We start from the raw sequence: 15,649 nt of genomic DNA on the forward strand, positions 1-15,649 counted from the left end.
GGGCGACCGTTTTTTCTCGCTGCAGAACACAAGTGTACGGAGTAAAAGTGCTACCAAAGCTCGCCCAAGTTCTCTCTTCACCGCAAAGCATAACAAAAGAGTTTCCTACAATAATTACTGGAGAGAATTGTGGCGCTGTGATCGTTCAGCTACTATAATTAGAATGATGATTAGTACATTGATTTGTCTATAATATTCGTGCTTGCGACCTCAGGCGCTCCACGAGGCGTTAATTATTACGACCCATATTTCTAACTTCCCAAGCAATAAGAGTTCTCTAAACACAGCAGGGCAATTCGCCTGTGCGCGCATTCATAATAATTACATATTGTAGCATGGTATAACGTCATATTTCGTTGAATATCTTCGATTAGCAAAGACACAGAGCCGTTTGAAGCCAGTAGGCCGAAGTTTAGAGAGAATCCGTGCACTCAGTACCTATATGCTGGTAGAACCACCTTACTTGCCGCTTTAATAGCCACGAGTTCCACAGTGCACGCTAGTAATTATTGTAGGAAACTCCGCCATTCAAAGGGAAAAGCGGGGCGTCCAGCAGCTCTGCCTCCATCTATCTCGACACGCAGCCAAGCTGGACGAGAAGGCGTCCCAGCTGCACACTATCGCGTCCCTGCGCGTGTTGCTGGACGCGACCAAACCCGGCGGTGAGGGCCAGTCCTCCTCGGGCGTGGCCAACGGCGGTCCCCCCCCGGCCCCCCTCGGGGGCTGCCCTCGGGGGGGAACCCAGGATGGCAGCAGCGGCTCCGCCGAGACGCGCCTCACCAGCCTCAGCAACAGCGATGCCCTCGTGCGCGTCGACTCCGTCTCGAACCTACAGGTAATTTGTCCTCAACCGCTATCTATCTATCTATCTATCTATCTATCTATCTATCTATCTATCTATCTATCTATCTATCTATCTATCTATCTATCTATCTATCTATCTATCTATCTATCTATCTATCTATCTATCTATCTATCTATCTATCTATCTATCTATCTATCTATCTATCTATCTATCTATTCTATTCTATTCTATTCTATTCTATCGGTTCTATCTATTTCTCAAGAACAAGGTCCATGGAACTGATTCATCAGACTGGACTTAAGAGCGGCATGTTTCTTCGTGTTTTTGTTGGCTCCAGCGCAGGACCAGTGTCGCAGTTACTCGGGCACACAAAGTGCAGTTATAATAGGTCAAGCCTCAGTTGCGCAGCCTAACGCAGCCAAGCCAAGTTACACAGACATTTCTAATCAGTCAACTGTGAGCGAACAAGAGAAGCCTCAACTCGGAGCCAACTTTTCGTCAAGGGAAGTAATTGTCTTCGTCAGGGCGGGGCTTGCACTGTCAGGGCGATCCCGCAAGGACTAGTTTCCTTATCGACGCGTTGGCACCGGATGTAGGCATCTCCTGTTCGTCCCCAGTTGATTAACCTTCAAATGTCAAATCAAATAGCTAACATTTTGTCATTTTTAAGCGAAATAGAAAGGTTGCGTAGGGCCATTTTGTAAGAAGAGTCTTGTTTACATTATTTGATATATGTAATACTAGTTCACAACTGGACGGGCGATTAAATGAGCGAATTCTGAATGAGAAACAACTAGAAGCTGACTCCGGCAAGCGTGGTCGCGGGCTTCATTGGAGTGTCTAGCGCTTGAGATTCTAGAATTCGAAGCGACAGGTCGCTCAACCAATGAACAAAGCAAATCAAAGCACTTACCAAATTCCTTTTCTTGAAACTATAAACACGACGAAAATAACAAAAACACGAGAACTGCTAGTACCGGCAGTCTAGTGAAGAATAGTGGCCTACTTGGTCCACACTGCCGACCTCTATAGAATACGGTGGCCTGGAAAACTATAGTAGCCGTACTTTTTTCGTAATACATATTATGTATCGCGCCACTGCATACTGTAGCAGCGCTTTATGTGTACCACCGTGTATGTATTGTTCTAAGCGCACCACAAGCACAGGGCAACCATACAGGGCGTTTCAGCGATTCAAAGGTAGCCCTACAGTCCCTTTTATCAGCTCTGCACCGCAGTCCACATCAACAATTGGTAGCAGATATACGATTACGCTGCCATCAAGCGGTGGACAGAGGCCACGACATTGTATTTCATTGGCTACCTGGGCACTGCAACATCACTGACAATGAATGTGCCGACAAAGCTGACCGTGAGGCACATGAAGAATGTCAAAGAATCTCGGATACCATTGTCGAGAACGGATGCAGTGCGGAACCTATATATGCCATGAACCCACATATGCAGTTACAACTTTTGCCTTACACCGCCTGCGAATATGAGTTTCTTTTACAAACGCCTGTTCATTCCTGATTGGTTCTCGAGCTTCTTTGTTAACCTCCAAGTTTCTGCCCCATATGTTAGCACTTTTGTGCTATGTTAGTTGCTTTTGTACTTCAGTGCATAAAACGACGTTTTGTTAAGAAAATGACTGGAACGCGAATGCATTTCTCCGCAAAGTTCGGGAATTAATATCTCGAAACTGGTGTCCATCCTGAGAATTCGTTCAAGTGGATGCGCCTTGCGAACTGCGCGGCTAGAATTTGTAAATTTCAATATGGGCGCCATAAGGTATTTGTTTAAATTTAATTAGTGCATTTTTTGTTAATTACTCGTATATGCATTTAAATTTTTCGTGCAAGTCCACCCTTTCGAGTAGACCCGCTCATGAACTAGAATTGTGCTATCTGCCACAGGCAACCTTTAAACATGTTTGAAAGTGTTCGCTGAAACACCCTGTATATATAGGCATGATAATAACGGCGCGTAATGGTGCAGAGCGACTCATCCATAACGTCCAACCTGAGCGAGAAGATGGCGGCGGCGAGCGGAGGCGGCGTGGCCATTCTGCACCAGCGGCCGGCACCCATACAGGAGTCCATCGAAACGGCCAGCCTGCCGGCCGCCGGTGACGCCATCGCCACCGCGCTCCCGGACTCCGGATACAACAGCGCCACAGCAGCGCAGGCCGTGGTAGGTATACACACGGCATGCTCGTTTTCTGGCAGGCGTAGTACAACGTAGGGAAACGCACATGAAAGAGTTTCCTTTTAAGGTTTAGTGGCACACGGTCACCTAGAACGAAAACAGCCTACACCAGTGTTCGAGTGCGCTACCTTCATTCCAAGGGGACACACGCACACGGGCACGTAATTTTAGGCAGAATACGTACAACCGTCTGAAACGGTCTATACCTTGTTCGAACGCGAACTGGCAAAGAGGTAAGAGATTTCGTTGCCCTGATTAACACCACGCGACTTGATGCGAAGCAGCTTGGCGAGGAAAGAAGTTCGCCGAACTAAGCGACGGACCCCCTGCTTAACTGGCGTGCCGAATCCGAAATGTCTTCAACAACGTTCCGCCGCAGTTTCTACTAAAACGCGAGAATATTCTACCTAAATATTAGCGCAAACTTGTGGTCAATGCTGGGGATGATGTGGCACTTATCCACGACTCAAATACTCACCATCTTTGCTTTTCAGGGTAAAAAAAATCGAAAATTGTTCTCGCCAAAATTGTTATTCATTGAAAATAAAAACGAGCGGTGACTTCATGGAAATCGTCGTAAACGGTGCGCCGTTATGAGACGAAATACCAGATTTGCACTCAAGACTTAAAACGTTTCTTGTTCCTGCTCCGTAACAGAAAAGTGTCATGCAGATTTCTTCAACTCAATAACTATATACACATCAAGTAGCAGAGGGCATGTAGGAATAGTTGTTTGAACACCGAGTAAGTGTTCCTGTGCGTATCGGTGCTGAGTGTAACGTTTTATAAAGGTGTTCTTCAACCGTCGCACACGTGGTGCCGAGGGTATCTGCTTAGGCGCGTAGATCTCCAGCGATCTTCCGACGCGGACGTATGCCTCGCGGAGCACTTGCGAAGTGTGTCTGTCCACGATACACGCAGCTGGCGGCCAAGGAGCTTCCCCCGGACACGATCGAGGAGACCAACGAACCGCTGAGTGTCGCCTGGCCGGACACGTGGCGCGAGCGGTTCAACTACGTCGTCCTGGCGCCCATCATCTTCCCGCTCTGGCTTACCATGCCCGACGTACGCAGGCCGGTGAGTGCGCGCATCGCTGGCCTCCTCCGTAGTCTGCGAACGGCATAGTAGCGAAATGGACGAAGTTGGTTCGCTTTGTAAAGTGCGCGTGCGTATGTAGAATGAGGGCCAATGTAAGATAGGAAGTCAGGCCACGTGCGCTGTTTTACTACAACTGAGCGATCGCTGAAACACATAAGCTACAACAGTATATAACACGCCCCATCGGAGTTACGGTGTACGCATTTGAGTGCGCGACTTGTTTTTGCCCAGTTCTGTCACATGGTATTGTTATTTACTTAGTTTAAAAGCGTATGTACAATAGACAGTCAGGAGAAGAAGCTGACAACTGCCGCAGGAAGGGGCACAACGCCTGCCTACTCTTTAGAAAGGCCGGGGTGGAAACATAGAAATTAAACATATGAAAAAGGAAAGAGAAAAGTAAGAAAAGGACAACAAATCACAAAGGCTAAAGTAAAGCAATGACAAAAAATAGGAGTACGGCAGCAGGCAGACAAATGGGGGCAAGAAAGAGAACCTCACCAATTGAGCTTCGGGTAAATTGAACGTCTTGCGTAGTTAATTGGCTTCGTTTCATTTCCATATGCTGAGTACTGCTACACTCAAACACTTTGCTGAAGACACTAGCATGTTTGAGGAGATGTCCGACATGATGCATTCCGTCATCAGCAGTAAAGTAATAACTTTTCTTTCTTTTTTTCTCGTAGCGCTTGCAACCAATAATTAATTAGAGCATGGGCTCCGAGCCAGCGATTCAATTCTCTTTATGAAAATACATGCTGCAGCAATACGTACCGACGCACATATCCTGTTGTCCTGTTTACCTTGCCCGTCGCGCTCTTTTTTCCACAGCGAACCGAGAGTTTGTACAGCCGAGGCACTAACAGGGACACACATGACAAATTCGCAGTCGCAATAAGGCTGTCGCGAGGGCTTAATGAACGGGAAGGGGGAGAGCGATTGTTATTGACCTTCAGTGGCTTGTGCCAGAAAAGAAAGTCGACACGGTGAGATCATCTATACTCATTCTCGGTGACAAAGGCCCTTGGAGCGTGACTACACGGGTCGCAAGCTCAGAAAGCAGCAGCCAAATTGCTGAAGTTGATAGGCCTTAGCAACCAGGCTTGAAAGGCATCTTCGAAAGCGCACACTCTAACTGTTCTCTCTCCTTTCTTCCTACTCATCCCTTAGCCCCTTCACCCTCTGAAGGGTAGCAAATGGGGCGGTCGTGTGATTGGCCTCTCTACCTTTCCTTTCTTTTGCTCTCCGTCTCTCTCTCGCTCACCCAGACTGGCGTTCTGTTTGCTATTCTACAGGATGAAATAGGGAATGAACGTATAAAATTGGAGAGCCAAGGCTGATAGTAGAAACAGCGCGCGCAAGAGAAGAGAAAGAGCGGAAAGGCAGGGAGGTCAACCAGATACGAGTGTCCGGTTTGCTACCCTTAACTGGGACAGGGGAAATAGCGGTTGGCAAGAGGACAAAGATAGATAAAAAGAAGATGCACAGTTCAGCTATATGCATTTACTCAGGCATGTCAATTTCAGGAACTGGAACTTTGGGCGCCAGCGGCTTAGGCTGGCCAGTGTCTACACGGAGTATAGCATACTTGAGTGGTCACCACTCAGGTTGAGTTGCTTGTGTAATTGGCTCCTAAACGGATCACGTCATTGAAACCAGTGAGGGTTCTCACAAGGTGATTACAATAAGGGCTGCTAATTAGCCATGCTGCACTAGTCGACGAACCCGTCGTGATAGCCCAGTGGCGATGGTGTCACGCTGCTGAGCTCGAGGTCGCGGGTTCGATCGCATGTCCACCATTCATATGCATGAGCCTGCCAGACGCACCCGACCAGTTCTTCTCAGCACCCGTAATGCGCGTTACAAAACATGACCGGCCAGCACCGTACGCATAGTGTGCTCGTAACTCCCTTCGAGTTTTCGAGCGTAAAGTGTTAACCCGCTCGAACTGCGCGAAGCACAAATTTTTATTGAAGCCCTCTCTCGAGGTCTCGAAACATGCACGTGCCAGGCACAGCGTCACCCGTCGAAACACGGTTCTTTATTTTTACGACAGTGTAAACGAATGTAAACGGTATACTTACTCGCCGTTGCTCCCTAGGGGGGGAGGGGAGGGAGCCAACGAACAACAATCTGCGTAATGCACGTGCCCAGCGTTGGTCATGCATGACCTGCAACAAGACTTGGAATGCACGCTGTTCAGCGACAATGAAAAAAAAATGAAAATGAAAAAATGTGATAGCAGCATCAGCAGCAGCAGCAGCGACAAACAGCAGGACAACAAAGGAGGAACCTCCGGAAGCCCCGGAGAACGCGCGAGAGCTGCAGCGCAAACCGAATGCATAATTTAACGCCGCTCGCCTAGTCTTCGCCATAGAGAAAACGCCACCGGCGCTATATACCATATAATAAAGGGGACAAAAACTTTTTTTTTCTCTTCTCTCACTTTCTGTGTCTCGCTGTCGACAGCGCGCGCACGCGAGAGAACTTCTTCTCCCGCAGAATGCGCGAAAAGTTTCCCGCCTTATTATTATTATTTTTTTTCATTCTTCCCTCCGCCCACGCTCTATTATATTGAGGAAATATATTCCTTTCAACACCACGTCGAAGGGTAAAAAACATTTTCGAGACGGAAAAGAAATGACGGGACCAAAAAAATAATAAAAGCAAGGACGGCGACAGGAGATGCGGAGCCGTATGTGCGCAACGGCAGCAGCCTATCGGAATAAGTGACAGAGCCATGAATAAAGGGGTTTCTCGCGACTTTCTCTCAGCATTCTTCTTTTCTTTTCCTCTTTTCTTTTTCTAGTTCGCAAGTATATCGCTGCACCTCGAAAAGAAGAAAAAAAAAGAAAAGAAAGTATTAGGAAGAAATGAAACAAACAAACAGTGGAGACCCCTTTTTTCGCCGTTTGACAGTAGAGCCTGCAGCGGTATCCCCGCTGATGCATTGGTCGGAGTGCGCGTGCCCGGACGTAGAAAGTGGCATGAGATCTCTTCCGGGGCGGCGGGGAGAAGTTCTGACCGTCTCGCCGTAAAGCCCCGGTTCTTCCGCGAGCGATGCCGTTTCTCGCATGCAGCATCACGCGTTCGTTCTATCTTTCTTTCTTACCGAGTGTTCTTCTTCTCACGCCGCAGGAGAAAGTGAAGTTCGTGGCCGGTTCCTTCCTGGGCAGCATCGCGTGGATCGCCATCTTTTCCTACCTCATGGTTTGGTGGGCCACCGTGGTTGGCCACACGCTAGGAATCCCCACCGAGGTACATACACACGCGAGACTCTTGCGTCACGCTCCTTCGTCGTGTCTCCCAGTGCGTTATGCCTCAAAGTTTCTCTACTAAAGCTACCGTAGAGGGAGCTCTGACGCTCCGATCGTTCAACTATACCGAAAGAAAGTGGAACAAGGAAATAAACTAGTAGCGAGCAATACGTCACGCAGACGCAAGCGAACTAAAAGCTAAGACGCAAAAGGAAAGAGAGATTATAGAAGCTTTTCACATCTACGAACTTGGATGGTCCGGGCAAGTGCGTGAGCGCGCCACCGGTGTTCGTGATAAGAAAAGAGCTCCGGTTTCTAGATAAAGATTGTCGCGTGTGGTTAGTTAGTTTGCCTTCAAGTGACTTGTAGTGCTGTCACGCATGCTCAGTTTGATCTTTGTAGACGCCGTATCTCAGAAATAAAGCCAGTTGTTAGTCTAGCGCCCTTCCTGTTCCTTTCTAAGCGCCTTGCTTCACAATTTTTTTTTCTAGTTATTGTTTCCGCTGGCTGTCATACCCTTACCAAGTACCATGTACCAACTTGCCCAATAAGCCACCCTTACGAACTCTCCGTGAAGCTAGTCTCTTCGTTTTTTGTTGTTTTTTTTTTCCTCACATAATAGGCCCAGCACATGACCTCCCAGACTCGTCGTACTTGCCGGGAATGTTTGGTTCTCGGTAGTTTTTAATCGATGCGCAATTGTTCGATTGCACTGCCGTAGCTCTTCCTGCAAAGCGGGATCACTAAAACCTATACCGCGGACTCTGACGTGTGATCATGTGTTGGGCCGACACGTTTGGCTTCAATCGTGTTGCGCAATGCTCTTCTCCCAGTTCATTTCACCGTGCATGCATGGGAACAAGGGATGGCGCGTGAATTTTTCTAATCATCGTATTTGTGGCTTCAGACGTTCTTGCGGTTTTGTTTAGTACGATTTGTTCGGCTTTATTGGTATAACTTTCCAAGCAAACTTATTTTTATGAGCGCGTCAACGTGATAAGACTGCGCACGTGCGTAATCACTGCGAATTGTTACATTTACAACGCAACAGTTTGTCGAATATGGATCAATTTGTAAAACAACAAAGTATTGGAAGCCATAAAGATGAAATTTCAAATAAATGCATGTACTTAGTGACAAATGAATGGAGGGCCTCAAACGTTGCACCATTCGACGCGCGGTTTCGTATATATAGAAAGTTATCGTTTTCCGGGGTAAGTGACATAAGGCACGTTGACAGGTGATGGGCCTGACCTTCCTGGCGGCGGGCACAAGCATTCCAGACCTCATCACGAGCGTCCTGGTTGCACGCAAGGGCTTTGGCGACATGGCCGTGTCCAGTTCCGTCGGAAGCAATATCTTCGACGTGGCCGTTGGGTGAGTCAAACTGCCGAACTGCCGACATTGTTCGAACTGCCACTCGCCGGGCTACGGCGTGTTCGCCAGCGACGTGTCGAATCGAACTATCGCTTTGCGAAAAGCTTCAGACCAGTCCTTCTGTTCTATGGTTCAGACTTGAAGCATAGGTGGCGGTGCGACTCGACTCAACAGCAGGGTCATTCATTCCACGCGAAATGTCCCGGAAGTGTCACTTGACCATCCCAAAAATGTAATGTAAAAAATCATGGCTCTGTTTGCTATTTTGCTCAGAGTCATTTCCTAGTACATTGTTGCTGAAAAGTGTTCCGTTGTCACGTGACGTGCTTGACAAGCTCGCTCAAGTATACGTGAAACATGCGAAGACGGCGCTGCGCGAAGATTCTATAAAATTAATTTTGGTGTGTGTAGCTGCATAACTTCGCTTGCTGAACCTAGGAAAGTTGTCTTCAATGTGTAATGATGACTATTGGTAAGTCAGAAGAACTTCTTTAGGAGCTTCAAATTTTGACAATATTTACAAAATGTAAATTTTTTTACGGGAAGAATTACTATTCATTTGTTCGATCTAAATATCGTTACTTGAATGTCCTAGTGCTGTACTCTACTGTCGCAAAAACCATTACAAAGATTGTCTTTGCCTTTTCTTCCTGTCTCACTTCCCAAATGCATAACGATGTTCCGCGTGCTGAACATGGCAGTGCAATAACAAGAATTTTTTTTTCTTTACACGTACGTTTAGGGCAGCCCCTTCAACCAAGGAAAGTGGGAAACGTTACAATATGAAACTAACGTGGACATGCACTGTTTTGCTGGAGTGACATCATTTTCAGCGAAGCTCGAATACGAAGTGTCCAATTAAGAATGTTCCCCTGCGAGAACAGACCTCTAATGAAATATTTTCGCGAATAAAATTCGACTCTCGATGTCTGGAGCTATTAAGAAAATTCATGGCCGTATGTCGAGTACGTTGGTGCACGTGATATAGTCAAACAATGGTGATGATGACAACGATGCTTTCGTAGCTGTCCTGAATGTGACACTATAGAGTTAATTTGCCTCATGACAGGCGTCCGCCCTGCAGCCCACGTGCGACTTCTAGCCAGCTTTTTATCGTAGTCGCGCGAGGAAGAACTCGCCAGCACTGCTTCACCACATTGTACAACTTCATCCGGAATAAAAACTTCATGTGTACCGGACAACTCCAGCTATGCGCACTCAAGCGAACTCATGAGCGAACTCCGAGAGCACTCGCCCTATACCTTCCGGCTTCCGGCACACCGTATACGGTGTGCCGGAAGCCGGAAGGTATAGGGCGAGTGTCGTAGCTTCTATAGAAGCTACGACAGGCATACAAAGCAAAGACAATATGTATAATATATTTTGGGACTGGGCAACACGGTCGAGCCCTCAGGTGCTGAGGTAATTCGCGTTAAAGTCTCCGTGCTGCGTATGCCGACAACCTGAAGCACGACACCCACTAAGCTGTGCGGTGAAGTGGTGGTATACGAAACAATGCCGAACGTGGTTCAGGGGTCAAACTCAAAATATCATATCTAGCTTTTAAAACAAAAATTAAAACGATTTACATGACGGAAATGGTAGGCCAAGAAACAAGCAGGCCTATCCAAATGCGTTCTGTGTCGTATTTTTACGTGAACCACCTCAATGCTAAAATCAGTGCTGAAAGTATGGACCAAAGCTGACATTTTCGTATGTTTGTCATATTTTCTTTTCGAGAAACCGGTACAATATATTAGCGCAAAATAATTGTTGCCGTTAAGTACAGAATGGTCTCATTTTTCAATCTCCGAAGTTTTTCATTGCCTGTTTCATTTTCACTCCCGAACTTGACGCGCATGTTGAACGCGTCTCGCGTGAGGTGCTGTAATTGTTTATTTGTGGCGCCCTCGGGGAATATTTATCAAGGCTTCGTACCGTAATTATGTAGTCGACACCTATCTAAAATAAGCAAAAACAAATAAACAAAGGAGAAGTGGGCACAAAACGTTTTTGTCACTGCTCTTTAAAGTCATAGTTAAGTGTCGAGTGGAACAAACCCCTAAAATACGCGGGTTGGTTTTCATTATAGCACCTTTTTTTCTGGCCACACTCACACCCAAAGAGTCAGCTGCACGCGAACGCCTCACAGCCCGCTTTCACTGCAAACATAACAAACCGCCGGATCACGGTTCAGCAACTCTGTTCCGAGTTCAGTGACCGTGCCAACGCAACAGCCAGCGTTTACTGCAGTATTTTTCGCATGTATTTTACGTGTTGTGGCGAACGCTAAAAGTCCGCCATGCGCACATTTTCTCCCCGACCTAACTCACAAAAAAGAAATGAAAAAAAAAATAAGAAAGAAAGAAGGGGGAAGAGAGTAACGGTAGAGCAAAAATCCGGATTAAAACAAAGTGTCTGCGCATTATAGTGCAATAACCTCGCAGACAAGAGATCGCAGTAAGCTCTATTTGTTATTCAAGTTGCGAACCTAGCGTGGAACTCCCAGTTTGGGTATTCCTGCCGTGTATACAACTGTCTGTGCGCAGACTTCACCTTGTAAAAACAAGTTGTTTGTGCATCAAGTCGTCCACTACGAACTCTGCTTTTACACGTTATGCCCAAAGCACCGGCCACGTGTGGGTTCTGCGCTGATGTAAAAAAATAAACGCAAGCGAGCGTCGGTTCTGACAGCGATTTAATTACCAGAGTGCCCTGCTGGTACTTCGACTCGCTTAGCGCAGCGGTCATAGCACGGTGTCGCAATAACTGACTTTAGGATACGGCTGCGGCTCGGCTTCGCTATTGCTGACTTTAGCACAGCGAAAGTCAGCCAACGTAAAGCCCGTGCCTCAGCCAGTTGTGGCAACACATTCCATCCCCTTTTGCCCGGTGGCCAAATATACAAACCTGCAGATACGTTCTTCCCGCCCCAACGCAAAAAAAAAAAAAAAAAAAAATGTGTAGCTTGCACCAGGGGCGCAAAGCTAAAGAAACAGCGGAGCTGATTGGCACCTAGCTGGTCCTGCCCTTACGGGTTATGCTTTTCCGGAACTTATTGGTAATTGATCGATTATCGATTACCTACTGATTGGCTATCGCAAGTTATTGGCCACGTATTTGGGCTAGGCTAAGCACTACCAAGTCATCCCCAGCATTTCCTGAAATTTCTTGATTATTGATTGATTATCGATTAGCTATTGATTGGCCATTGATTGGCTATCGCAAGGCCACGTATTTGGGCTAATCTAAGCGCTACCAAGTCATCTCATGCATTTTCCGGAATTTCTTGTTTATTGGTCGTTTATCGATTAGCTATTGATTGGCTATCACAAGGTGAAGCGAGGCGCAGCTATGTGCAGTGACGTCATCGCTAGGCGTGTTTTTGTGAACGCTACGCGGGGAAACGAAAAGCTTAAACAGCTCCGCTGTTAAAATTAGAAGGCTGACCTAATAAAGAGGCGTCACTAATACGCCAGCATCCAAGTGAAGCTGATCAGCCAAAGGCGAGGGGCTAAATTCTGTATGCTCGCGCATATATTTGTAGGAGTGACGGCGGCTTCCCAAAGAGTGAAATCCGGTGAAAGGGCGCAAGGAGAACGCGAGAAGCATATATATATATATATATATATATATATATATATATATATATATCCGGCAATACATCCAGCAATAAAATTTTCGCACGATATCGCGGCCGCCATATCGGCGTTCTCTTATAGGTTATCATAGCGCTGCTGAAAACAAGCCGGAGATAAGAAGATAGTATTAACGATTCAGCTCTTCGCTGCGCCAACATGGCGGCTGCGGCGACGTCAATAAGTACACTCGCCCTTCCCCCTCCTCTGCGTGGGAACGGGCTTGTTTGTTTGTATTATTTGACTACTTGACTTGAACGGCGAGAACAAGGCCCGGGACCCGATGACAGACACGCTCGTTCGTGCCTGTCCTCCTGTCCCCTGTCTCGTCCCCGCGCTTCAATTCCGTAACCTTCTGTGCATCCCGTGCGTGAAATGTGTATACGCGGTGCTTATGTGAACATCACGTGGCGCAGGCTCCCGCTGCCATGGCTGCTGTCGTGCATGATCTACGGGCCCGTGAAGGTGAGCAGCAGCGGCATGGCCTGCTCCATCTTCATCCTCTTCATGATGCTGCTGTTCGTGATCATCACCATCGCCCTCTTCCGCTGGCGCATGAACGTCGGCCTGGCGATGGTCATGTTCTTCCTCTACTTCGTCTTCATCGCCTGCAGCCTCATACTCGAGTACGAAGTGGTCCGCTGCACCGACATTATCAACTACCTGAGGCTCCGATGAAGACGTCCTCCGCACTGTGCACCCTCTCTCTTCACCTTCCTCGAATGTGCGCGTAATGTGACGAGGGAGAGGGAATCGGGGGCCGTGTCCCCCACCGCAATCGCCGATGTATCGGGGACACAAACGATTCTGGACGTGCCACACTGGGAAAACCACCCGTTGCTCCTCAACGATACAGTGGCGAAGGCTGCTCGGCCATGCAGCAGCGCTTACAACGCTTGGAAGAGTTCGCGTCGAACGTGTGCCGTTGAGAACAGAGGTGACGCGACGAGCGAAGAGAGAAAAATGCATCGTCGATGACGGTGATGACAGGCCAATCATCGACTACGATCGGCTCAGCGCGACATGTGCTTCTGAGACGGAACTTCGCGGCGCAGAGGACATCGCCTCGAAAGTCGGGGCATCCAGTCAACTTTACAAGTGCGGTGACTGCCGCGAGACCAGTCTCTAGAAACTTGCGAAGTGAGGTCCTTTCGTAGGGTGTTTAAGTGCGGGAAAAAAAAAAGGGCAGCGCCTCGGCGCCGATAGGTTAGCGATGGCCTCACGTATCATCGTACGTGTGGCGAAAGTGGAAGAAAGAAAGTATGCCATCTTATCGCAATGCAGGAAACCAATACGGCGAAGAGCGAGGATAATCTCAAAGCGTGTTAGTGCTGCAGCGGCCTTACAGTAGGCTTCCTTTATGCAGGCCAGGCCACTCGGAGGTGTGTTTGACGAGCAGCCGGACCGTTTCCTGCAGCTGTCGATGAGGTTTAGGTGTACAATGTGTCGCTTATACTATAGTGTTCGCGCGCCTTCTGCAAACGATAAGAGTACGCCGTTTCTCTCTGTCTTTATCGCCTCGTAGCAAACCCAGAGATTCATCGGCTACCCACACAGCTGGAGTAACCGATCACCTTGTCTCACGTTTGTGAGCAGCGCGACGCTTGTACCTCTAACGTCTCCTCGCTTACGTGCTTCGCTTAGTCAATAAGGAGGGGACTCGCGCTCGCGACCAAGGCCGCGAAGAAAGGAAATTCCGTGACGTGTAGAATGACACACACACACAAAAAAAGTGTCCCCTGCTCCACTCCCAATCCTCCTCCGTGTGCGTCAGGTGGAAGCAACGCTCGATTCTCGTGTCAGGTCGGGTCTTCCAGCAACTCGCTTCCATCTATCTACGTCCTTTTTCTCTGTATCGTGTGCTTCTGTTGGTCAGCGCCATCGAAATGTGGCCTCTATCGCCTCGCTATGCGGAAGGGGCCTCGTGAAACAATTGCAGTCGGAACTGAGCTTCCCTCTTAATCAGTCTATATATCTCCACCCCACGCGGAAATGCTTATGGACGTGGCCTGGTGCAAACGTCTTCAGATTATTACCAATAGAAATCCACAAGAGTAAACACTTTCCTTCTACCGCTCGTCATCCTAAGCAACAATACTAAAGCCACCCGGGACCCACATACGAGCAGATCGGATACACCGCTTGAAAAAAAAAAATGTAAGCTTGGCGGCTCACAAGCGGTCCCCAAGCTTTCTGTGCAGGATTACTGAGTTTTTTGAGAAGCTGAGATGGTTCAAACAGGGACAAAATATAGCGCTGTTATAACTTGACTATGCGTTGGTTAGGAGATGCTGTGTGTTCTTGCCGTTTTGAAGTCGATACAGAAACAAAGAGAGAGAGAGAGAGAGATCAGCGGAGTTCCGGTCCTTAAGTAAGTGCGCTTTGAATTTGGGCTGAATTGCTATTTTGTCTTCAGCCCACTAGGCGCGGAAATTAGCTTTGTTTTGCGAGTGTGCTGACATCGGGCTGAGTGACAAGCGCATAAGCGGTAGATGTAATGAGAGCGACACAATATTAAGAGAACCATGTCTTCTGGCAAATATGCGGTATCGAATTTGAAATAGATAGCATCAGCCCTAATATCTTGTCTAAGGGATTCGGGGAAATACCGTCAATCGTTATAACCGTGATGCTTCTCGTTCGCTTCTTCATGTTACAGATGCTTCTTTTCATATTCATTTGTGCTCGTGCTATGGGAACGGAAATGCGTGTTATACAACGTGGTTAAGGCTTAGGGAAAAAATGAATTAGGAGCAATTACCTGCCCTTTGGGTAAGTGTACAGTAAGTACTCGAAGCGCGTCTTTCAGTGCCATATATATATGCAAAACGATTTCTCAAATAAGTTGTTGATTATTTTTACAGCAAGTAAAAAAAGAAAGAAAGAAAAGAACACGGCATTCTTGCATGATCGAAATTCTTACTGCAGCTCAGATAACCACTTCAAAGCTGACTTTCATTGTTTTCTTTTTTTTTTTTTTTTGATATTTCATTGAAATACTTCCTATATTTGCGTCCAGCAATATTGCTGCTGTTTTGACTACAAATTATATATATATATATATATATATATAATATATATATATATATATATATATATATATGAAAACCAATTGAATAACAATTAGTAATTGAAACACAGCATCGTTTTCTCTTCCAACAAAAATGTTAGCGATAGCAACCGAGGACCAGAAACAGCACAGCTTTCATAACGCTTTACCTTCAGTTTTTCTTGAGCCTCCGCTATACGCCGCTAAAAAAAAAAAT

General features: G+C 47.2%; 1 protein-coding gene across 3 annotated transcripts in view; it reads left to right on the plus strand.

Moving 5' to 3' along the window:
- Positions 1–15,439, plus strand: part of LOC119442718 (sodium/potassium/calcium exchanger 2-like) — a 248,524-nt gene extending 233,085 nt beyond the window's left edge. For all 3 annotated transcript variants that reach the window (XM_037707696.2, XM_037707697.2, XM_037707698.2), the window contains 6 exons: positions 585–835; positions 2,804–2,998; positions 3,935–4,090; positions 7,250–7,369; positions 8,609–8,745; positions 12,800–15,439. In XM_037707696.2, the coding sequence (XP_037563624.1) occupies positions 585–835; positions 2,804–2,998; positions 3,935–4,090; positions 7,250–7,369; positions 8,609–8,745; positions 12,800–13,061 (1,121 nt within the window). In that variant the 3' untranslated portion in view covers positions 13,062–15,439. The remainder of the gene's footprint in view (positions 1–584; positions 836–2,803; positions 2,999–3,934; positions 4,091–7,249; positions 7,370–8,608; positions 8,746–12,799) is intronic.
- The last annotated feature ends 210 nt before the right edge of the window (positions 15,440–15,649 follow it).

The sequence above is a fragment of the Dermacentor silvarum genome, chromosome 2 (assembly GCF_013339745.2).
Source record: "Dermacentor silvarum isolate Dsil-2018 chromosome 2, BIME_Dsil_1.4, whole genome shotgun sequence".
Taxonomy (NCBI): domain Eukaryota; kingdom Metazoa; phylum Arthropoda; class Arachnida; order Ixodida; family Ixodidae; genus Dermacentor; species Dermacentor silvarum.